Raw genomic sequence first — 25,859 nt, forward strand, 5'->3', positions numbered from 1 at the left:
AAATTGTCTGGAGAACTATCTTTCATTGGATTTTGCTAGATCAGTTCTCAGAGTGCTCTATGCTGGAGTAGTGCTTCTCAGAGTGTAATGTGTATAGGAATCTCCTAGGGATTTTGTTTAAATGCAGATCTGATTCAGTCCTCCTCGGGTGCAGCTTGAAAGTCTGCATAGCTAACAAGCTCCCGGGTGATCCTTATGCTACTGGTTAAGGACTTCACTTTGTATCAAGGACAGAGAGAGAAGCCTGTTCTCTCACATTTCATACCCATGTATAGGCAGCCATGACCCAGGTAAAAATGCCACAATTTCTCATGAGGTCAGAGCTAAAATTCAGGAGTAGGCAACAAAAGCTGATGACTTAACCTCTGCACTCATGTGCCAAATCTGGCCTACCACTTGCTTTTGTACTGCCTGCAAGCTAAGAATTGTTTTAACAGATGAACAATTGCAATTGATTCGACAATAAGAAAAAATAACTTTGAGCACCAATTAAATAAAATTGCATCACTCCCTAAAAGAAGTATTTTGAATTCCATTTTTAAAAAATGTAGACATGTATTCTATTTCTTGTTACATAAGTATCTACATATCTTTAAAATTTGCCTTTGTCCCACAGAAACTAAAATGTTTATTACTGGCCTTTAACAGACAAATAATAGCTGATCTCTTATCTAAACTATTGCCTCTAATGCTACATAGCACATGCGATAACAAAAACAAAAGTGGGTGAGGGTGGTAAGTACACATGATGTTATTTTGTTTTTGTTTTTAAATATATTTTATTGATTTCAGAGAGGAGGGGAGAAGGAGAGAGAGACAGAAACATCAATAATGGAAAAAAAATTGGTTGGCTGAGATCAAGCCCTCAACCCAGGCATGTGCCCTAACCAGGAATCAAACCGGTTCATAGGTCGACTCTCAACCACTGAGCCACGCCAGCCAGGCTAGACGTGATGTTTTTTATCTAGATTACCCTAAATTAGTTAGAATGAGGGGTATTATAGAAGATTCTCATAGAATTCAAATTCTAAAATAAAAAAGCAAAGAAAGTTTGAAAAGTTATTCCTAAGCAGCTCAATGCTTTCTTCAAAGTTCATAGGATTATCATGGACAATATGAGTTGTAATTTGAGCAACTTAATTTTTATGTAAACCAAAACATACCTGTATTAGTCTTCTAGGGCTGCCATAATAAGATACCATAAATTGGGTGGCGTAAACAACAGAAATGTATTTCTCACAATTCTGGATGGAAAAGGTCCCAGATCAAGGTATAGGCAGGTTTGCTTTTCCCTGAGGAAGGCCTCTCTTCCTTGACTTGCAGGTGGCCACCTTCTTGTTGTGTTCTTCATGTGGCCTTTCGTTTGTGCTTGCAAAGACCTTGTGTCATTTCTTATTCTTTTAAGGATACCAGTCATACTGAAGTTGGGCCCCATTCTTATGACCTCATTTAACCTTAATTATCTCTTTAAAGGACCCATCTCCAAAGTCACCTTGCGGATCAGGATTTCAACATATGAATTTTGAGGGAAGACAATTGGGTCCAAAGAAGCATACATATGTATAAAGTCATCTGTAATATTGGGTTACATAGTATAATGGATTGGCAGCATTTTCCCCCTCACTGATATATAAAAACATGTTTCTTCTGATAGTTGGATACATCTTAGATTGAGGGAAACATGGTAGCTTAGAAAACAAATAGTGTTGAAAGCTTTCTAACAAGAAGTAACAGTCTCCAGCCCCAGCTTTCTCCACCATCCACAGTTCCTGTTGGCAAATCATTTTTAAATATTTAGGTGTTGTTTGTCTAAGTTAAGAAATAATAATTATAAGTATATTTTAATTTAAGTCAATAATTAATTATATACATACAACTATGGCAAAACCAAAGAATTTGATTCACTTTTCTCATATAAAATCTTATTTTCTATACTTAAAAAGTATCTGAGTTTTCATTTTTTATTTATTTAAAAATTGTTTTCCTTAAATTTTCAAACTGCTCCACCAGTTTTATCATACCATCACTCACTTTTCCCCAATGCTAACACAAATAGGGCAATGCACCAAGGCTCCTCTTTCCCTGGAGATTTTCTTGCAGACTCCCATGCCTTTGTTCTCTGCTTGGTGTTCTCTGTCTCAACGACAGCCCTCTGATCAGGTGTATCTCCTGTTAGATCTCTAACTTACCCCTCCTGTTCTATTATCACTTATATTTTAGCAACTTCCTAAGAAAGAGTACACAGGAAGAATATTTTCCAAGAACTTGTATGATTGAAAAGTCCTCTTTTCGTCCTTGCACTTAATTAATTGGGGTACATAGAATTCTAGATTGAAAGTCATTTTTCTTCAGAATTTTAAAATTATTGCTCTAATGTCATCCAGAAACTTGAGGATCCCAATGCCCTTCTGCTGCTCATTCCTGTGTTTATGACCTCTTTTCCTTACTGGAGCTCTCTTCTCTCTATGATGCTCCAAATGTCATGTTACTGTGCCATGGTGAAGGATTGGGTACCAGGAACCGTAGCAGAGAAAAGAAAGTAGCAAGTAATTAGAATGAAGTCAAAAGAACAGGCAAGATCATACAGGTCATGTTAAGGATTTTGGATTTCATCCTAACTGTATGGAAACCCATAGGAAAAATTTAAGCAGAAGAGTAATATTGAATTTGCATTTACATAAGATCACCCTGACTATTAGGTGTGTGACAGGTTGTAGATGGGCAAGAGTGGAAAGAGGAAGACCAGAATTTAATATGTTGTTGCAGATAGTATTGTTTAAAAATTATGATTTGGATTAGAATGATGGCAGTGGCTATGGAGGGAAGCAAGTTAATTTACAATAAATTTTGGAAATAAAATCTAGAGAATTTAATAATATATTTGAAGATAGGGCAAAAGAGAGGGGACCCCAGATTTCTGCCTTGAGTACATATAGGTACTAGAGGAGGTGATACAGAAGAGTGAAGGAGGAAAAAGTAGGGGGAAAGGCCCATTTGTGTATAATCCTCTTTGAAACCTTCCCTTAGACATTCTCTAATTGTAATTTTACTTTTTTTTTTTCTTGCCCCCACATGCAAATATTTTTTTAAATATATTTTTATTACCTTCAGAAAGGTAGGGAGAGAGAGAGAGAGAGAGATCAATATTGAGAGATAATCATCGATTGGATGCCTCCTGCATACCCACAATGGGGATCAAGCCCACAAACCAGGCATGTGTCCTGACTGGGTATTGAGCAGTGACCTCCTGGTTTATAGGTCAACACTAACCACTGAGCACAGTTGGACTAAATGCAAAGATTTTTTAAGGCATTGCTTAGGTGTTATTTTCTTTCCTTCCTCAATCATTTCTCAATTTCACCTGACCCTAAATTCTAATTTTATGTAGATGATTCATTTATCTTTCTCTCTTGACTCAACCACTGTTCTGACCTATGATTCACATTTTCAATTGTTTTCTGAGCACTGCTCTCTAGATTACCCTTTTGTACCTCTAACTCAACTTAAGATCAAATTCATTTTCTTCATGTCTACTGTGGGTCTTATTTGTATTGTTGTCACTACCATCTTCCCAAACACCTGGACTTATAGTCAACACTGACATCTGCTGCTTCTATGTTCCTTGCTTCAGATGCTGTGGTTTTATCAGTGGAATCTTGTGTTTGTACTCTCTGTATTTTCTGAAAGTAAATGTCCTGATTATAATTCAAGCCCCCATTGTACTTTACCAAGATTATTTTTAACATCCTAACTATCTTTCAACCTTCAGTATCTTTCCCATTCTATCAACCAGCACATGGCCTTTATAGTAATAATTTCAAATGAAAATTTTAATCTTTTCATGTGTGTCTAATATCTTCAATGATTCCATCATTGTCAGAGTAATTTCAAAATTCCTTAAAAGTATATTAAATGCCTCTTATGATCTGACCCTAATTTATGTTCTCCCCTGATTCCCAAGAATTTGAGTTTCTCACCATTTTGAAAATTTGACATTCACATCTCTGTGCTTTTGCTTATGCAATTTGTGCTGCCTTCACCACTTCCTATTGAAACCCTTCTTCCTTTAAAGCATAAAATGATTCCTCTCACTTCTCCATCTAGAAATAACTTCTTCCTCTTATATCCCTAATAGAACATAAGTCTGCGATGACTGAAAATAGATATTGCTCATCTTATATCCCCCAACTGTATCTAGTGTAATGCCTTGTATATAGCAACAACAGAGCAAATATTAAATTGAATTGACCTATTAGCTCTTTCTGATGAGTCTGTAATGTGCCAAGTAATCTAGAAAAATGCAATTATGTGATGAATTTGGCCTTAAAAGGGGATCATACTGAAATTCATGTTTTTTATATGACCTATTTACAAAACCAAAATCTCTACTTCATTATGAATGAGCCTTTATGAAATAATTAAAATAATAATAAATAATCTCTCAAATTTTCTTATTCATATTTCTTCCCTTTTATATGCCTTCTATTTCTTGGAAACTCAGTAAAGAACGGACTATTATTGATACGTTTAAATGCTGAGATATAATTTAAAAAAATTACCTACCAGTTTCTCTATCAAACAAAACAAGCACTATGTTGATTTTTCTGAATTGAAAACTTTGTCTTATCTGAAATTTTATGCAAGTTAGCAAGATGTGACTATCTCTAAATTTCAACTAAATTCCACTGAGCTAAATTTTGCCTATGCTTTAACAATGAAATTAAGTCCAGTTATATGAATGATAAATTGAGAAATGGAATGGTTGCAATAGACATAAACTGTAACAAATCTATAACAAAATCTCTACTCATTTTCAACCAAAATTTCCTAGACAATTCCTTAAAAGTAAAAGAGAAAGCTGCTTCCATTTATATACTTTACCTAGTTAATTCACCTTTAATGTTTTTTTCCCTAAACAGAAGTTTCTAGTCTTTAATTCTCTAATAGCTGCTTTACTTTTTCTGCAACGATTAGAGAAATAGCAGACAACTGAAGGTTGATAATGCTTGCAGATTATTTCAAAACCATTTTAAAAATAACTCTTAAAAACTTATGAGGAGATCATTTTATTTTAAATGCACCCCACATCATTTTTTATTTCTATATAGCTAAAATAGTTATCAAAAGTGACATCTCTTACCTGAGGATAAAAGTTCAAAACTATTGCTTTAGCTTTAATAATAATTGCTACTAATTGCTACCAGGAACTGTTATAATAATACCAGTCCATTATCTTATTTAAATATCCCAGTTCCTGAGTTGGTTAGAGCATCATCCCAATACACCAAGGTTCCCAGTTCGATCCCCTGTCAGAGTACATATAAGCAACAAACAATGGATGCATAAATAAGTGGAACAACAAATTGATCTCTCTCTCTCTCTCTCTCTCTCTCTCTCTCTCTCTCTCTCCCTTCCTCTCTCTCTCCCTTCCTCTCTCTCTAAAAATTAATAAATAGAATATATATATATGAGCCTAATATGCAAATTGTCCCCTCAGGAGTTTGACTGGGAGACTGGGAGTTCAACCACCTGCTATGACATGTGCTGACCACCAGGGGAGGTGGCGCAGAACGAAGGAAGGCCCTGGCCAGCAGCCGGAAGGCCCTGATAGGCCCTGATCACCGGCCAGGCCTAGGGACCCTACTCGTGCACAAATTTTGTGCACTGGGCCTCTAGTTTAATAAATAAATAAATTTCATAGCCTCCCTATAAGTAATCATCATTAACCCTATCTTAGAGCTGAAGAAAGTTATAATGAGATTAAATAATTTGCCTGAGGCCATATGACCAGTAAGTCAGGAAAAAGGGAAGCAATGCAGCCACAGCCTACTGGAGCCTCTGCAAAGGATGGTCAGACAGCACAGTTAGCCAGCACCTGAATGTTTAAAGGGAAAAAAAAAATGTTGAGGAAACATTCCCTAGAGTTAATGTGTAAGAAATGCTATGGCCACTTACACTGACTTGGGCTCTTTCTTTAATATTTTTTTCTTTTGCATTCCTCTCCTTCAGTGGCTGGACAACTTTCTGCTGCATTGTCTGTGATGGTAGCTGGCTTCTTTGAAATACACAGGAAACACTTCCCTCCAGTGGAGCAGCTTCGTTCAGGCAAAATCCTTACTGTTTCCTCCATGCCCTGTTTCCACCTGGTTCTTCAGTACGTTTTACTTGGAGTGGCTGAAACACTGGTTAACCCAGCCTGTGAGTAACAAATTTATCACCTCATGTTAGGATACACTGAATTTCTACACAGAACACATCACCTCAAGTAGCTGGCAATCTAGTCACTGCCTGGAAATTTCCCATGTTTCAGAAGAAGCCAATTTATCCCCCTCTTTTTTTTAATATTTAATTTTTCTTCATTCCTCTATCACATACAGAACAATTATTAATTCTACCTGAATGTAAATGAAATGAAAGATTTTACTAACCTCATTCAAAGCAGTAACCATTTGGTCAGATACGTGAAAGGAGAAAAAACTTTTCTAAAACTTAGAAGAAAACTCCAATACACTCAGATGAAAACTCTTCTCTTCTACCTTCCCTCTTCTCATGTCCCTCCCACTCACTCAGAGATAAATTCACATGTATACTCCCTCCAAAAATGACATTTATAATGTAGTTTGAGAGCCTATGCAAATGAAATGAAAATTAGGCAATTTTCCAGATAATTCAATGTCTTTAAACTAGATTGTGATCATTAGCGTTTCATAAGACAGGTTCAAAATAACTTTATTAAATATCCAGGTTTTCTGGATTGTCTAGATGCTGTTATTAACTAAACTTGTCACTTTAAAATTCATTAAAATATTTCAGTGACTTCTTGAAATACAGTAGTGTGTGAAATACAGTATGAGTACATTTATCAGTGTAATCTATTGTCTTATATTCTGTCTTCCTTATACTGCCTTGAAGTGGGAACTCTGTAACTCAAGCCCAATTATACTTCACCAAGCTTATTTTTATAACTTCCTATCTTTCTCATTTTAATATCTCTCACATTCTATCTACTCAATACACAACCTTTAGAGTAATCATCCTAAATGGCAATTCTAATAATTTCATTGTATCTAAAACTTTAATTACACTATTATCTTCAGAATTATTTTCAAATTTCTTAACTATATATGTTTAATAAAGATATCTATAATAATAAAAGCATAATATGCTAACTAGACTGGATGACCTATCGGACGAAACTGGGGCTGCGAGGGAAGCTAGGTCCTAGGTGCCAGAGGGTAGCCGGTGCCAGCAGCAGGGGGAAAGAAGGCTTGCTCTTACACGAATTTCATGTATTGGGCATTTAATATATATATCTCAAAGCAATTCATTGCAAAAAGTCAAAATAAAGTCAAGTTTGTATAATTATAGTCATATTTTTGTGTGAGACTTCTTTTATATAATTTTAAATCATCTCATTGCATATATTTTGCATGAATAAATTATTTTATGAGATTCTAAGATGTTGATATCACTGGACACTATGAGGAATACCAAAAAAAAAGGTATAAAAGAAGCCACCACACAAGTGTTTGTGACTTCCTTGATGTTATTTCCAGAAAACTGTTGGAACTAGTCAGCCTAAATTTTGCAGTCTAGATAGAAAGAAAGGTAATGAATAAAGGTGATGAGTGAATACAGTCAGGAAATTTCCCTATAATGCAGCAATACCATTCAAAACACAAAAGGCAGGTTATGTGATATAAATCACTTAGCTCACCCTCCCTGATTTACCTGTCAGGAAACTAAAATCCGACTAATTCAATTGACTTATCCACTATAGAGGTCATGGGGTAGGGACCACAAGACTTTGTTTGACCTGGCTGGTGTGGCTCAACAGTTGAGCACTGACCTATGAGCAGGAGGTCAAAGTTCAATTCTGGGTCAGGACACCAGGTTGCAGGCTCAATCCTTAGTGGGAGCATGAAGGAGGCAGGCAATCAATGATTCTCTCTAACATTGATTTCTATCTCTCTATCCCTCTCCCTTCCTCTCTGAATTAAATAAACATATATGTACTAGAGGTCCAGTGCACAAAATTCATGAATGGGGAGAGGTCTCCTCAGCCCAGCCTGCACCCTCTCCAATCTGGGAACCCTCGGGGGATGTTCAACTGCTGGTTTAGGCCCAATCCCTCTCACAATTCAGGACTGCTGGCTCCCAACCACTCGCCTGCCTACCTGATTGCCCCTAATTGCTTCTGCCTGCCAGGCTGATCACCCCCTAACCCAGGGGTGGGCAAACTTTTTGACTTGAGGGCCACAATGGGTTCTTAAACTGGACCAGAGGGCCGGAACAAAAGCATGGATGGAGTGTTTGTGTGAACTAATATAAATTCAAAGTAAACATCATTACATAAAAGGGTACGGTCTTTTTTTTTTAGTTTTATTCATTTCAAATGGGCCGGATCCAGCCCGCGGGCCGTAGTTTGCCCACGGCTGCCATAACCACTCCCCTGCCAGCCTGATTGATGCCTAACTGCTCCCCTGCCAGCCCAATTGCCCCCAACTGTCCTTCCCTGCCATTCCAGTCGCCCCCAACTGCCCTCCCCTGCTGGCCTGGTCACCCCTAACTGCCTTTCCCTGCAGGCCTGATTGCCCACAACTACCCTCCCCTGCCAGCCATCTTGTGGTGGCCATCTTTTGACCACATGGGGGCGGTCATCTTGTGTGAGGGTGTGAGGGTCAATTTGCATATTACCTCTTTATTATATAGGATGTTTTTTAAAAGACTTTATTTGGACTTCTAGTTTTGTCATTTACTACAAGTGTGACCTTGAAAATTAATTTAACCTTTAAGTTTCACCTTTCTGATCTTTAAAATGAAAATAATTATAATTCTTCTTTATATCAAATCATCAGTATAACAATCAATGGGAATATAAACTACTCCTTGAGAGTTAAATTCCATAGTGTAGAAAGGTGTTTCAAAATGTAAAATCAAGAATTACTCTTGCAGTACAACATAAAGGTTAATATCCATGGTCTTAAAGACAGATCTGAATTAAAACCCAGTTTTGCCACTGAGAAGTTGTGTGACCTTGACAAAATTATTCTGTATTTCTGAGTCTTTCTCATCATCTGTAAAATGGGGAATGTTGTTGTAAGGACTAAATGAAATATTTTATGTAAAGGAAAAAGCAGTGTGTCCGGTTTGTAGATGGCATTCAATAATGAGCAGTTATAACAAGTGCTATTATTATTATTATCATTTAGGCTCTGGGATCAGGCCTAAGCCAGCAGTCAGACATCCCTCTCGCAGTCTGGGACCCCTCGCTCATTACCACCCACCAGCTGTGAGTCTGGCCCCTGGCTGAACAGCGCTCCCCCTGTGGGAGTGCAATGACCACCAGGGGTCAGCTCCTGCATTAAGCATCTGCCCCCCGGTGGTCAGTGTGCATCATAGTGACTGGTTGTTTCACCGTTCGTTTGATTTGCATATTAGCCTTTTAATTATATAGGACTAGAGGCCTGGTAAATGAAAATTCATGCACGGGGGGGGGGGGGGGGGGAATCCCTCAGCCCAGCCTGCCCCCTCTCACAGTTTGGGAGTCCTCAGGGGATGTCCTAACCCACAGTCTGGCCTCCCTTTGCAGGAGAAGACCAGCCAATCAGGGGAAGGCACCACCCCATCACCCCCTCGCTGCTGCTGCCTCTGGCCTCCCACTGTGGGAGGCGAGCCAGCAATCAGGGGAAGGTAACGCCCCCATCACACCTCTGCTGCTGCCACTGCCGGCTGCGAGGCTGCCTGAGCCTTGGCCCTCGCAGCCACTGTGGCTTGCGCAAGCCTTGGCCTGGCCCTTGTTGCCTGAGCCTCGGGCCCTCGCAGCAGCAGCCATCATCTGCAGCTTGCCTGAGCCTCGGGCCAGCCCTGGGCAGCAGCAGCCACCATCTACTCCCCCGATGCACCTCCTGGTCAAGTCCCCACCCACCCACGTGCACCTCACAGCTCACGCAGCCCCGCTCAACCGCACATGTGCACACTGTGCACACAGTCTCCTGGTGATGAGCTGTTATGGCGTGAGAGCATCATGGTGTGACAGTGTGATGGTGTGACAACCACATAGGCTTTTATTGGTATAGGTAGGTGTCAAGTTGGACCTTACCTGAGCATAGTTCACCAACCCTAGTCGGGGGTACAAGATTCAGTGAGTGGCTAAAGTAGAGTGGAGGACAATGATATTGAAAAGGAAGGAGGACAAGGGATGAGAAACCAAGATTTGGCAGAATGGAAGGTTGAAAGGATAATCTATATGTATGTCAAAACTGCCAAGAGTTAAGGCAGGATTAGAACTGGAGGGTGTGATGATAAGAAAGGAGCTGACAAATAAATAATAGAGGGAAATGGCCTAAAAATTGGCAGATGATAGCATAAAAGAGAAGTATTAGGTCATATAATCGGATAAGATGAGATTCAAATCTGAAGCTTTTTAGATATGAGAAAGCAATAATTACCTGAAAGTGGTAATCAGATAAAGTTCAATTTTCTAGACACTGGTAGTTCTCCACATGGTCAAAATAACTTCTTACCAAACACAATAAACACATTTTAACTGTTTAAAAACAATTGGAGTAAAAGTAATTTCTAGCAATGAGTCTCCAGTACAGGGTGCCTCAGGAAGGTGGTGATGGCCCATAATTTGTAGATTCTGCATGTTCTGTGATGGAACATTTTTACAAACACTAACCAGTCTCCACCTGGAGGCACATTTCAGCTCTCATTGGCAAGAAGACCAGCTTTTACATACACTTTGAATAGTTTTTACTGTGTCTTCATAGTAAATGATAATTTGAGAGCAGTGACAGACTTGTTGATAATATCCATAGCACAGTGTACTAAAAGGAATACCATGAAGCCCAAGTTGATGATTACTAAAGTTGAAAAAGATCAGAACATGAAGATGCCTGAATATAGAGACCCGAAGACTTGAAAAGCTAAGTCCCATAAAAGTGAACTGGAGGCTTTCAAAATGCCTAAAATGACACCAAAGAGAGATTAACCAGCAGGCAGAGGCTGGCAAAGTGTGTTCATGAATTATATACCGCACCAGAAGTTCTAGCAAGAGAAAAGCATAGGATTAATAATTAACTAGCAGAGTAATAATCGGCTTATAAGTTCTGCTTTTTCTCAGTGAAAGAAATCACCCAACTTAGTCTTTCCGCCCATTGTTTGTCTCTTCATATTTATAGAGAGGAAAGTTTATAAGCCAAATCCTTTTTATAACTGTGAGTCCTTTCTTCCCAATGCCTCTTCAACATTTCTCTCATACTATCCTTCGGATCTTCCTGAAAAAAACTTGCAGCTTGTCTCAGGCTCCTGATGGTGATTTGCACTGCATAGGAAAGCTGGGGTACCCACGGCCCCTTGCCACCAATACTGACGTCCTTCTCCACAGTATTCTCTTTATCACTATCATCATCTTCATCTCCAATAAGTATGTGTGCTATCAAGTGCCTGTTTAGCACTGCCCTTAGTATTGTGCATATCTCTGCTCTCTGCCCTCTCAGAGTTTAAAACCCAGGGAAAAAATACCCATGCCTTTTCTCACCCTCAGTCACAGCACTCAGCACATTTCCTAGGGCACAGATAGGGATGTCTTTCAATGTTTATTGGATGATAAATGAAAACATGTGGAGGACATGCAGAAAGCAAAACAGAAATGCTAACTGAATGCAGGAAGGAACATTAGTACATTTATATTATGTACTAGAGGCCCACTGCATAAAAATTCATGCACTTGGGGGGTCCCTCAGCCCAGCCTGTGCCTCTCATAGTCCAGGACTCCTCGGGGGATGTCCACCTGCCAGCTTGGGCCTGCTGCCAGAGGATTGGGCCTTAGCTGGCAGTCAGACATCACTCTGGCAGCCCAGGTGCCCTCAGGGCATGCCTGACTGGCAGCTTAGGCCCGCTCCCTCTGGGGAGCGGACCTAAGCCATCAGTTGGACATCCTTAGCGCTGCCAAGGAGGCAGGAGAGGCTCCTGCCACCGCCACTGCGCTCACAGCCATCAGACTGGCTTGTGGCTGAGTGGAGCTTCCCCTGTGGGAGCACACTGACCACTATGGGGCAGCTCCTGCATTGAGCATCTGCCTCCTGGTGGTCAGTGCGCGTCATAGCAACCAGTCATGCCCAGTTGGTCCACCATTAGGGTCAATTTGCATATTGCCCTTGTATTATATAGGATTAGTAAGTTTGTTTAAAAGAGCTGGATAGCCCAGCCGGTATGGCTCAGTGGTTGAGTTCGACCTATGAACCAGGAGGTCACAGTTCAATTCCTGGTCAAAGCACATGCCTGGGTTGTGGGCTCGATCCCCAGTGTGGGGCATGCAGGAGACAGCCAATCAATGATTCTCTCTCATCATTGATGTTTTGATCTCTCTCCCTCCTTCTCCCTTCCACTCTGAAATCAATAAAAATATACTTTTTAAAAAATAATGAAAATAGTAAAAGAGCTGGACAAGTAATTTACTGGGGTAAAGAGCAGCTGCTAAACCAGAGTGAAATTTTCCAGAGAAAAAAGTTCTTTTTCTTTTTATAGAGAAGGAAACTAAACGTTTAATGTTCACAATATGTTGATTTAGCACCACTTTTCTTTTTAATATAAATATATTTTTGTATTGATTTTAGAGAGGAAGGAGAGAGTGAGAGAAATATCAATGATGAGAGAGAATCATTGACTGGCTGCCTCCTACACGCTTCCTACTGGGTATTGAGCCCACAACCCTGGGCATGTGCCCTTGACCAGAATCAAACCTGGGACCCTTCAGTTTGCAGGCTGACGCTCTATCCACTGAACCAAACAAGCTAGGGTGCCACTTTCCTTTTTTAAATGAGCTTTAATGTTTACTTATGACCTCTCATTGTAATAAAATTTGCCAAGTACAAAAAAGCAAGGAGAAGACAAAGTAAAAATCCAATAATTCAACCACTCAAAGCTAAAACTATTCCTGTTATTCAATCTATTTTCTTACAATTTTTTTGCCCTGCATGTACAAAGAGAGAGATTAATGTAATAAATTCCTCTGTACCCATGTTCCAGCTTCAACAATTTTCAACTCACAGCCAAACTTGTTTTATCTCTACACTCATTTGCATACTAAGTTCCTTCTTGTTGTATAATGTTGAATTACATCCCAGATATAATATATATCATAAATATTTCAGCATATATGCCTTAGATTGTCATACATATTTTAGTAGTTATGTTAATATGGTATGTTCAAAATTATACATACTTCTTTTCATCTATTTATAATATCAAAAATTATTTTAACTTCTTTTTTATTGAGGTATAATTGATATATAACATTATATTAGTTTCAAGTGTATGACCTAATCCTATCTAATAAAGAGGAAATATGCTAATCTTTGCGATGGTGGCACCCACAGCCAATAAGGAGGGAATATGCTAATTGACTGCCATGCCCTCAAAGATGACAGCACTCACAGCCACAAGATGGTGGTGTCCCCCAGTTCCCTCAGCTCCCCAGCTGCCCAGGGCCGGCTCAAGGCGCAGGCAAGCCTCGGATGGCAGCTTCCCAGCCACCTAGGGCTTGCCCAAGGTGCAGGCAAACCTCAGATGTCAGCTGCCCAGCCGCCCAGGGCCGGCCCTAGGCACAGGCAAGCCTCGGATGTCGGTTGCCCAGCTGCCCAGGACCACCCGAGGCTCAGGTAACCAGGGCCAGCCAAGGCTTGTGCTGCTGGCAGTGGCAGCAGCAGAGGTGTGTTGGGGCGTTGCCTTCCCCTGATTGCCTGGTTGCCTCCTGCCCCTGAGGGCTTCCAGACTGTGAGAGGAGGCCAGGCTGAGGGACCCACACCCCTCCCCCCCCTCCAGTGCATGAATTTTCATGCATCGGGCCTCTGGTGATTAGATATTTGAATACACTGCAAAATGATCACCACAAGAAGTCTAGTTACCATAGGTCACCATGAAAAATTATGAATTTTGATGGATTTATTTATATGTGTGTATGATGAGAACTTACAAGATTTACTGTCTTAGCAACTTTCAAACATGCACTATAAAATTACTATGATCATCATGCTGTACATTACATCCCCATCAGTTACTTATTATATAACTAAAAGTTTGTACCTCTTCATACCCTTCACCAATTCTACCTATCACCTGACACCTCTCCCCTCTGGCAACCACCATTCTATTCTCTGTATCTATGAGTTCTGCTTTGTTGTTGTTGTTTTTAGATTACACATTTAAATGAAATCATAGGGTATTAGTCTTTCTCCATCTCAGTTATTTCACTTAGCATAATACCCTCAAGGCCATGCAGGTTGTAACACAAGGCAAATTTTCATGCTTTTTTATGGGTGTGTAGTATATTTGGACACCCAACCACTAATAGATCAAATTTTTCTTGTTGCTGTACAAGGACATATTTTGCCATATTTTATTCCTTATAGACATCTAAAAATTTTAAGATCATAATATATCTTACTGTAGTAATTTTAATCCCATCAGTAACCTTTCTTTGAAATATAATCAATACTAATTTGAACAGTATCTATGAAAGTATGTTAGAGAGATTATTCTAATTCTGACCTGTTTTTTCTCTTAGTCTCTGTAATATCATACAGATTTGTTCCAAGTACCATCAGAGGAACCTTGATGAATTTTTTGACCCTGTTCAATGGATTTGGTTGTTTCACGGGGGCACTGCTGGTGGAGTTAGTATATCTCATCTCAGAAGGTAAAAATAGATCTATGGTATGTTTATATCTACATTGACTTGATGACTAGAAAATTGGGAGACAAAAACCTTAAGAAGAAGGGTTTTGCCAGTATAGTTTCTTTAATTCTTTAATTGCTCCACTTTTGCAATTAAAATAGGAAAGAACTCTTGCTGTATTCATTAATTTCTGAGAATTGTCCTTTTATTTATATGAAGAGGTAATTACAGAATGTAACTTCTCATGAGATACTGCCTGCTGTCTTTCTTTAGTGTGTTTTAAAACAAACTGGTCATTATATTCTTATTAGGTATTTCAATGAGGCCAAATTTAATAATGCATCATAGCTCCCATAGATAATCTTCAGAAAAGGTAAATCCTGTGTTAATGGGGCTATCTGGATGATCCTTTTTTCCTTGTAATTCACCAGAAATCATGTCTATGCAACCAAAGAGAAATTGTGCATTGATTAACCAATGATCTTGGAAAATTTTCCCCATAAAGACTTTGGTCAGAAAAGCAACCAAACTGAGTCTGTCTATCCGTTGAGAATTATGTCCCACAGAAAAAAAGTCTAATTTTCTGTCCACATAGCAACTCTTCAAGCATTTGATTAACATTCAGAGAAACAATGTGGAACAGGGTTAAGAAAGTAGCTTCTGGAGTTGAATCAGATAATTTAGCTATGTGTCCTTCTCAGTTTCATGCCAATAATGACAATAAATAATTCATCATGTTTTTCTTAGGATTAAGTAATTAATACATATGGTAAATGCTCAATAAAGAGCTGTTATGATCCTCTTCTATTTTATAGATGAACTACCCCAGTTTTCTCACATTGCTTGATTACCTGATTTTTCACTATAAAAACCCCTCCATCAATTAAACAAGCAACAATTTGTCAGTATCTTTCTTAAAATATGGTTTCCAGAATCAAACACAATACTTAACATGATAGATATGTCACGCTGACTAACCTTCTCTCTCTCTCTCTCTCTCTCTCTCTCTCTCTCTCTCTGAATTCCAACAGGGATTGTATTGACTTTTTCAGTAGTGCATCATGCTTATGGTCAATTAAAACCTGAAGTATTTTCTATTTTTAGCAGCTTCTCCCCATTCAGTTTCACTCATCTTATCACAATATTTTTCTAATTAAACACATGAATTTATATTTATCCTTAATAAATGTCAGCTCATCATCCTAAATGACACATTTTAAAAACTTAATTCTGTCATCCATTGAATTACTAATCTTCACTTCTTTATTAGCTTTGCGTCATGTGCCAATTTAGAAACAAGTAACTAGACTTCTTCCAGGTAATTGATAAATTGTTGAATTGGACAAAACCAAAAATAGAGCCTATGGAAAATTCCTAAAGACCTCACTGCAAGTTAATGACAATCAACTAACCCTTCCCCTTGGGATTTAATCAGCTCCCACTTCATTTAATTACTATATTTAGCCTCCACACTGCTCCATCATTCCCTGAATGACATCACAAGACACATTGTCATATGTTTTTCTCAGAATAGTATATGGCTTTGTTTATGACAGTCCCTTTAGCATTTATCAAGAAAGAAAATGAAGTGCATTTATATGATTTGGATCTAGTGACCCTATACTGACTTATAGTGACTAATTAGAGTCCTTAAAAGAGATGGGTCCTTTGACCTTGTGCCTGCCTGACTTTGGGTAAGTCATCATCTCTCTTATTTCCTCTTATTTAAAAAAGGAAATGCTGTACTTCACTTTTCTCAGAGATGATAAGAAGATAAAATTAAATAAGGCATTTGAAAATTTTAATGTCAGAGATTATTTTAAATATAAAATTAAGTCATATATTATAGTGGCCCATTTGGTTACAAACAAAATCAGTTTAGTCAAACAACCAGGCCAATTTTTTGACAGAGCTGACCATAATAAAACCAACACTATTACAATATGCTCAAGCACCCCACACGCCTCCACATTCCATCTAGCACATAGGATATTTTAAACCTTTACGGATTTATGTCAGCTGAGCATGTGTGCATATGAGAGTGTGTGAGTGTTAGTGCATGATTGGAAAAGATAATCAGCTATCACAGTCTCCCAGTCTCCAAGCTACATTAGTCATTTTTAGCACCATGATGGAGAATGGTGTGAATGCGGTAAATTCAAAAGATTTCTCAAAACTTGACTGTGCAGACAGATAGCTGTTAGAGTGACATTTTCAGTACAAGTGAGAAAACTGATCCTTCTGGGATCTCTAACTCTGAGAGCTTTAAAGGAGAAGATGCAAGACTAAACCCATCCTCCTACACTAATCATTTCAGGAATAGTTTATCTAAAAGTAGCAATGCTAATATAAAGGAGTGAAGAAGTCAGTCAAACTGCTTATTTCAACTATATCCCATTAGCAACCAGATCAATTTTCTCACACGTGAGTTCAAGCTTACCTTTTGACAAAAACTAACAAAATAGCATTCAGTGGAAAATGACATCTTTGTTATGGACGTGCAGATGATTGAAAGATCCAAAGCAAAATGTCTAAGAGAAAAGGAATAATTGGACAGAATCAAGAGGTCAAGGTATACATCTTTTTGTCCCTGTTAGTCCTTCTTCCTCAGAATTCAGGAAAAGAACAAGGAATTTAGCTGTTTAATTCCCATCAAGATCATTTTAAATAAAAAAAATATGATCTTTTAAAATTCTCATTTAAATATCTATGATTATTGAGGCCCCTGACAGCCATGTCAGCATGAATCACCTAGTCACTCTTGAAAGAGGAGTTTGCAGTTGCAGTAAACTTGAAAGAGGAAAATATTTATTATGCATCTGGAAGGGTGTTCATCTGGGTTTCACAGGCCCATGCTTATTTTTCCAGAGATGTGTTTCTTCAAATTCGGATCAAAGCCTCAGGTCCAACTTCACATGGGTTTTGAGATGACAGATTTTTAAACCCAGAGGGGAAAAGAAGTGGCCTGCTTCCCCATAATCTATCTTTAGTCAGCCAAACTCTACTGCCTGTCAACTGGCTTAATGCCAGAGTTCCTGTGGCTAACTAGGCAGGACCCCAACAGTTCCCATGGGCAAACCCCGCTTATGGTCTTCAGTTGGAATTAGATGCAGAACCCTCCTTGTACAATGGGGTTATGCATTTCAGAAACAATTTATTCTACACCCTCAGCCTTCATCTCTATAGAAACCCTTGGAGCTGCTCAGAGGCCTTCGGGTTCATAACAGTATCAGGGCAGAGCCCAAATTACCCTCCAGACTATGGAAAGCAACTGTTCATGGCTATTGGCTCACAAGAGGTAGAAGGGGCACAACCATGAGTCAGATAAACCTGAATTTAAACTTAAAAAAAAAAAAAAAGAGCTGTGAGATCTGGAGCACATTATTTAACTTTCTGAGACTCAGTTTCTCCTTCCCTAAAATGGTGTCACTAATATCTTCCAAGAATTCTATGAGAAGAGGAACTAAACATAAAGCACCAGATAAATCAAAGCACAAAAAAATGATTTTGTTGTTGCTGTTGTAATTTGAGTGAGATTTCAACATTTTCAGAGTGAGCTAGGATTGTCATGGATACAATATTCTGGTATGGCACTTTAATAATTATTCAAAAAAGAGTGTATTCCATAAATGAAGAGCTCCGTCATCCTATTCAACTTCAATTCCAAGTCTAGATTGGGATGAGCTAAAATAAAGCAGTGCTCCGAGATTCTTCTTGGCCTCATGTACCCATGTCATTAGTGGAGGTCCCTTTGCATGGCAAACTTAGAAATCTAGATCGTTAGAATCACATCCATGTCCACACTAAGAGGACCTGAAAATGTGAATAAAGTCGACACTAGAAGGATGGGTTGTATCTGGCTTGGTAAGCACAGGTGTGAAGTATTTCCGGTAAAGAGCACATATAACAAGGCTTGGAAGTAGAGAATCAAGAGGTACATCAGAAGAACTCAAAGAAGATCAGTAACCTAAAAATATTCAGTAAATATTTTCAGTAAATATTCAGAGAATATGAGGATAGAATCACATAAAGTTAGAAGCAAAATCATGCAGGGTCCTTGGCTTACAGGGATTTATTTAATTTGAAGGTAATAAGAATTCATAAAGGCATCAGGTGAGTGGCATGATCTATTTGGCTTTAAGATCACTGTGGATGTAATATAATTTGGAAGAGAAGAAGAATGGTTTGGGAGAAGTAAGAAGGGTGCAACTGAAGTCACCCAGGCAAATCTAGATAGTGATGAATTAATGAGGAAGTGAGCAGTTGGAGAGAAATAAATGGATATAAGCTTGATTTTTTTTTTATTCAAAATGTAGTTTATTGGATTTTAGAGTGTCTGTTCTTCCCAATGCCCCTGTTGCCTCTCAAACTGGGATGGGGGGACACAATGAAACAAAAAAAACCCCAGCCTGACTGTCTTGACCCCCACAAATCTACTAATCTCACATGCCCTCTTTGCCAACAAATTTTCTTTTCTTTTCTTTTTTTTTTTTTTTTTTTTTTGCACCTTTGGGTCTCCTATTCTTTTTTTCTTTTTTAAATATTTTTCCCTTTATTGAATAAGATATTACAAATGTGTCCTTATCCCCCCAATAAGCTTGATTTTTAAAGTAGAATCAATAGTCCATAGTGATAGTTTTGATAGAGTCAGGGGGCAGTAGGGTACAAAAAGGAGAGATATCAAGAAGGCATCCCAAATTCTTCCAAGAGAAATTGGGTAGACAAAGCTTCCATTTTCTAAATGGAGAACACTAGAAGACGAATAGATTTAAAAACTTGTCACCCATTCATTTTTTAACACATTAAGTTTGACATACTTGTTTGACATCCATATAGAAATATCTGGAGCTCAGAAAAAAGATCTGGGTCAGATATATAAATATGAGAAACTTTAGCACAAAAATAGCATTTGAACCCAGAGAAGTGAATGAAATTACCTAGTGTGAGTATTAAGAATGAGGAGAAAAAGGAGCCTGGGACCTAGACCTGAAAATCCTCAATATTAGAGGTTAAATGGAGGAGAAATGGCTGCCAAATAAAGAAAATTAGCAGCCAGAGATGTGGGAGAAAAAAAAATGTAGATCTATACACATATGTGTGTGTATATATATATATTAATATACATACATATGTGTGTATGCATATGTATGTTTCACTGAAGATAACAAAGAGGGTTATTTCAAGCAGGAATTAGTAAATTGTATTAAATGCTACTGTGAGATCAAGTAGAATGAAGACTGAAAAGTATTCATAGATTTAACAACATTATGATCACTAATAACTTTAGTAAGAGTCACTTTGGTGGTGACAGGGGAATGAGAACCTGGTTGGAGTAGGGTGAAGAAATACCTAGTAAGGGAAGAAATAAAGGAATTGCATTAAACACCTCTTTTGAAGAAGTTAACACTGAAGATTTAAATAAAATGGTGGCTAGATGGAGATGTAAAAGGATTTGCCAGATTTAGCAAATAAAAATATGAGACCCAGTTACATTGAATTTCAGGTGCACAGTGAATAATTTTTAGTATAAATATGTCTGATGAAATATTGTGGGTATACTATAAACAAAAAAAATATTTGTACAATATTCAAGGCATGCTTATCCTATATAATAATTTATGATTGTTCTAAAATTCAAATTTAACTATGAGCCCTATATTTTATCTGGGAAACTTGGGTGTGGGTTCAAGATACTTTCTTATTTGAGAAATCTTGAGCATATTTAACAGATAAAAATGTCTGGAGAAGATAAAAATGCAAGTGAAAGAAGGGAGATTGACTTATCAAAGAATGGATACTTCTACTCTGCACTGAAACAGAGAGAAAGGAGAGAATGGTGCTGGTGCAAGTGGGGGTAGCTCTGGTTTTGGAAAGACGCTGAAGCCTTCCTTTCAAGGCCCACAATTTTCTTTAAAAAGCAGCAAGTCAATCATGAGAGCAAAAGGGGATTAGGATGAGGATGAATACAAAGAACAGGGGAATACGAACTCATGGCAAGAGTGAGCAAAGCTGATTTAGAAGATAAATGTTAAGATGCTGGTGATAACAGATGAAGTGGGGGGTCCTTTTCCCCAATAAATTTTCTGAGACTTGCATAGGAAAATGAGTGATTTTAATTCGTATGGAATTCCACCCCTGACTTTCCAGGGTCCGTTGCTCTTAGTCCAGTCATAGAAGTGTAGCTAGGGTTTCAGTACAGCTAAAAGCAAAATCAGCATCAAGAGTTTCCTTTCCGTGTTGGAGCTGGGTCCAGTACAGCATCAGGCTAGTTGCAGTCCATTAGTCGTGTGTGTGTGTGTGTGTGTGTGTGTGTGTGTGTGTGTGTAGTGTAGGGGGTGGTCCACATGGTCCACAGCAAATGGAGGAGAGCACACCCCAAGCAGCAAGAGTTCCAATGGTCCAAAAGCACAAGAGCAACAAGAGGGCAAATTGCTTTGTTCAGAGGATAAAATATCCCAAATTTCCACTTGCAGTGGCCACGCCCATTCTGGCCAACCATCTCTGTTCCCAAGTGTGATTGACAGCAAGCACCTCTGCTAGTCCCCTCTACTTTACTGGGCATGCATCCATAGTCCTTTTGTTGGACCCCTGGGGAGTGTAACGTTGTAGTTCCCTGGTGAAGCTGCCTAAATGACATGCCTAGAATATCTGGCTTTCTCTTTGCTCCTTTCCCGTTATTAATAACTAAGTTAATTACAATGGTATTGTTGGCAGTGTTGAAGGCCCAGTTAATATTGGTGATGATAAAGAATGATAACCAAACTACCTGAAGCATTATTTTGCCCAGTGACATTCAGGTGCTCAAGGCAGGTACGAAGCTACCCAGTAGATTTTTAAATGATGTAAAAACTACAAGATACAGGAAGAAAGGCACTACTCTACTCTTGGATTAAAGTAATTTGGGGTAAATCTTATAGGCTATTTCTTTCCAAATGCGCAAAAAAAATGAGAAAAGCTTTCTACTCAAAGTCTGAAATTAATAAGTCTACACCATTAGCTAACTGGAGTTGCAAATAAGAGAACAGACTTTACAAATAAGCAGATATTGGGGAAAGTCAGTTCCTGCTATATCCATAAAATGATTTAAATTAAACATTTTACTTTTTAAAGTAGATCCACTTAGAGATTGACTTATTAATTCAGTTCACAAATACATACTGGGTTCCTACTATGTGTAAGTACTCAATTAATAATACCAAGTCTGATATTTAATTAACAAGAAGAACCTTATAGAAATAGTTGACGCTGAAATTAATATCAGATATATTCATTTGACTAATGCTATTACAATTACAGTTCATGCCTAATGACATTATCGGGCTATTATCACAAAGCATTACCTCTCTTCTAAAACTCATTTCCATGATAATTCATTGAAATCATCATGAGAACACACTATCTTGATGGTTTTTTACCTCCCAGTGCTCTTCAAGAGGAGAAACTCACAGTATAAGAAAGCTTATTATCCCAAATATCACCCTGCAGTTCTCTGTGCAGATCAGATGAACAATGCACAGTGAATTCTCTACAATTTTGAAAGGCACAGTATCCCCCAAAACAGCAAACCAACTTCATTTTAATCCACAGTTCCCAAGAAGTGGAAATGCAAATTAAAGTGTCCATGCTGGCAATGTTATGAGAGCAAACTACTGAGCTCTTGCAGATTTGGGACCCATTTCAGCTCACCCATTTTATCCAACACATTTGTTCTATCTCCTTTAAGGGACTTTCGAAATACAGCTCAGCCGCCCTGTGCCTCTGTTTCCTCATCTGTGAAATAAAGGTGATCATTTGAGTACTTACTAGATAAATATGAAAAAAATGACAGAAAAGTCAAAGTAGAATATAGTTGTTAGGTATTCTTTCCTTCAGGTATCATGAAAATTAATGTGTTTTAAAAATTAACTCAGGTAGGAGAGCTATGAATCTCAAATGAAGCATTTAAATCAGGTTACTGAAAGGAGGAAGGAAAGAAATTAACATTTATTAAGTGTCAGTTACATGCAGACCTTGCTATATGCATTTCAAAAAGATATTATTTCATTAAATCTTTACAACAATCCTTCAGTGGTAGATATTTGTAGCCCCATCATATATAAGAAGAAAATGAGCTCAGAGGGTTATATAAGTTGTCTAAATCACATAGCAATGGTGGCTTCCTGATACCAAAGCTCTTTTCACTGCACAGGGTTTATTTCCCACGGCACCTCAGCACATCCCCCCTGGAGAAAGACTGCTACACCTTTTTAATTGCATACTTCTTTGCTCCCAAGCAAAAAGCATAGATGTGTCTAAAATAAACTGAGGTATAAAATCCATTTCAGTTTTGTCTCAACAATTTTGGATTATTGATAGATACTAGCATTAGAAAAACTAGCGTTAAAAAAAAAAACTAACCAAGTCTGAGGGAAATAATTGCTTACTATGCTCAACTATTATTTGAAAGATTCCAAAAGGCACATTTTCAGATTTGAAAACTTCCATTACATTCAAAATTAAACAGTAATTAGTGAAAAAAGAGAGGAAATATTGTGTTTTTTCTTCTAAAAAATGATGGCAGAAATCTGCTTCGAATAGAAGGCAATATGCTATAGCACTGAAAATAATGCCATGTGTGCTTGAGGTGAGCGAATCTTAGGGTTCAAAATAGACTACTATCGTTACTTAGAGTACGAGGGTTTCAGTTTCATAAATAGCATATAACTTCCAAGTTATAGTGTTGAGGTTGTTCTCCAGGTCTTCAACTGCTGAAGAAGAGTTGGTTGTGATGAAAAACCCTCCCTTTTTGTTGTTTTATAAGAAATCAGAAATGCAAGTCTTAGAAAATTCTTTATCTCAAGATATTGCAAGAACCCCTCCCACTAGCATCAGAGGAATTTCACCCATGCCATCTGCTGCCAACAGTTTCAGCTATCTCTTGATTTAGTATCACCTTTTTTGCAATTATTACAATTTGGTGATTAAAATTACATATCAGATATTATACTTCTCTTTATGGTTTATTCTTCAGTAATAAAAATAATAATATTTCCTATGGTTTATATTTCCAGATGAATTTCAGAATCATTTTATCAGTTTTCCCCAAATTCTATTTTTAATAAGTAAAACTTGGTAAGTTTAGAAAAAATATAAAGCCTTTATAATATTTCATGTTCCATCAACACCTATAGCATAACTTTTTTATTTATTCAACTAGAGGCCCAGTGCATGAAATTCGTGCATGGGGAGTGGGGGTTTCCCTCAGCCCAGCCTGCACCTTCTCCAATCTGGGACCCCTTAGGGCCGTGGTCGGCAAACTGCAGCTCGCGAGCCACATGCGGTTCTTTGGCCCCTTGAGTGTGGCTCTTCCTAAGCCTTAGGAATACCCTAATTAAGTTAATAACAATGTACCTACCTATATAGTTTAAGTTTAAAAAATTTGGCTCTCAAAAAAAATTTCAATCGTTGTACTGTTGATATTTGGCTCTGTTGACTAATGAGTTTGCCGACCACTGCCTTAGGGGATGTCCGACTGTCGGTTTAGGCCCGACCCACAGACAGTCGGACATCCCTCTCACAATCCGGGACTGCTGGCTCCTAACCACTCACCTGCCTGCCAGCCTGATTGTCCCCTAACCGCTCCCCTGCCAGCCTGATTGACACCAAACTGCTCCCCTGCTGGCCCGATCGCTCCCAACTGCCCTCCCCTACTGACCTGTTTGCCCCCAACTGCCCTCCCCTGCCGGCCATCTTATGGTGGCCATCTTGTGATGATGTTGCATGAGGGCATCGCACAAGGGCATAATGCCACCTAGGCTTTATTATATAGGATGTTTAAAAATTCAGTTTAGTAAAATTTTCTTCTTTCCTTATATATCCTGAACAGTTCTTGTCAGAGTTACTGTAGGCATTTTATGCTCATTTTCATTTTGTTGTTATGAACTGAATCATTTCCCCTCATCACAACTCACTGAGATAATCACTATTATATAAGATTAGTAATGTTTGTCTTCATCTTGCACTGAACTTTTAAAAATATATTTTTATTGATTTTAGAGAAGAAGTGAGAAGGAGAGAGATAGAAACATCAATGGTGAGAGAGAATCATTGATCAGCTGCTTCTTGCACGTCCCACATGAGCCCACAACCTGGGCATATGACCTGACTGGGAATCGAACCCTGACCTCTGATTCATAGGTTGATGCTCAACCACTGAGCCACACCACCCAGACCTTGCACTGAACTTTTTAAATTTATGAGAGAATTTTAGTTGATCTTTTAGTTTAAATCAAAATTATCTAATCTTAAATATAATTTTTTTAAAATTTTATTTAAGAGAGGGAGAGAGAAAGAAAGAGAGAGAGAGAGAAAGAGAGAAATTGATTTGCTCTTCCACTTATTTATGCATTCACTAGTTGATTCTTGTACTGGTATGTGCCCTGACAGGATTGAACCCACAGCCCTGACATATCGGGGAAATGCTCTAACCAACTGAGCTATCCAGCCAGGGTTTAAATATAATTTTTATCCATATTTCCAACATTACCTCTTATGTTTTGTGTTTTTATCAGGACATAGAACTTCTAGGGCAATGTTAATACCAGAAGAGAATCACATTTTATCTTGCTTATGATCTTAATATTAATCTCTCTTATTTTTCTAATAAGCATATTTATAGATTTATAAAGATAATTTTAAAGGTATTCTTTAGTACAAGAAAATTTCTATTTCTTGTTTTCTGATATTTAAACAAATCAGGTTACATTTTATTGAATGCTTCTTAAACAGCTCTTGAGATCGCCTTTTGATTTTCTTACTGCTCCTGACATTATATAGTATATTTAATTAATAGATTTTTAAATATTAAATCACCTTTACTTACAAGAAATAAATAATACTTGGTAGCATCAATACTTGATGATCTTTTTGCTACACTCTGGAAAGATCTAAAGGAAAGATTCATTTCTTCCATAAAAATTGAAAGGTGGATTCAGGACCTAATGTCTGTTTTGCAGATAATTCTTTGTAACTTTCCCTTACTACTTCTTGCTATTATGTTTTTCATTTCTCCTTGGTTCAATTTTGGCGATTAATATTTTCCTAGGTAATTATCTCATTTCTATGAGATTTTTTATATTAATATAGATCACTCATCACTAAACATTGTTGTCTTCTCTTATTTTTTTGTTATGTATTC

General features: G+C 38.0%; 1 protein-coding gene across 1 annotated transcript in view; it reads left to right on the top strand.

Moving 5' to 3' along the window:
* The window catches only part of SLC15A5 (solute carrier family 15 member 5), a 75,479-nt gene that overhangs the window by 39,264 nt on the left and 10,356 nt on the right, over positions 1 to 25,859 (top strand). Inside the window, exons 6-7 of the mRNA XM_036298470.1 lie at positions 6,010 to 6,198; positions 14,573 to 14,704. Coding sequence (XP_036154363.1) covers positions 6,010 to 6,198; positions 14,573 to 14,704 — 321 coding nt within the window. The remainder of the gene's footprint in view (positions 1 to 6,009; positions 6,199 to 14,572; positions 14,705 to 25,859) is intronic.

The sequence above is a fragment of the Myotis myotis genome, unplaced genomic scaffold (genome assembly GCF_014108235.1).
Source record: "Myotis myotis isolate mMyoMyo1 unplaced genomic scaffold, mMyoMyo1.p scaffold_m19_p_3, whole genome shotgun sequence".
Classification (NCBI taxonomy): domain Eukaryota; kingdom Metazoa; phylum Chordata; class Mammalia; order Chiroptera; family Vespertilionidae; genus Myotis; species Myotis myotis.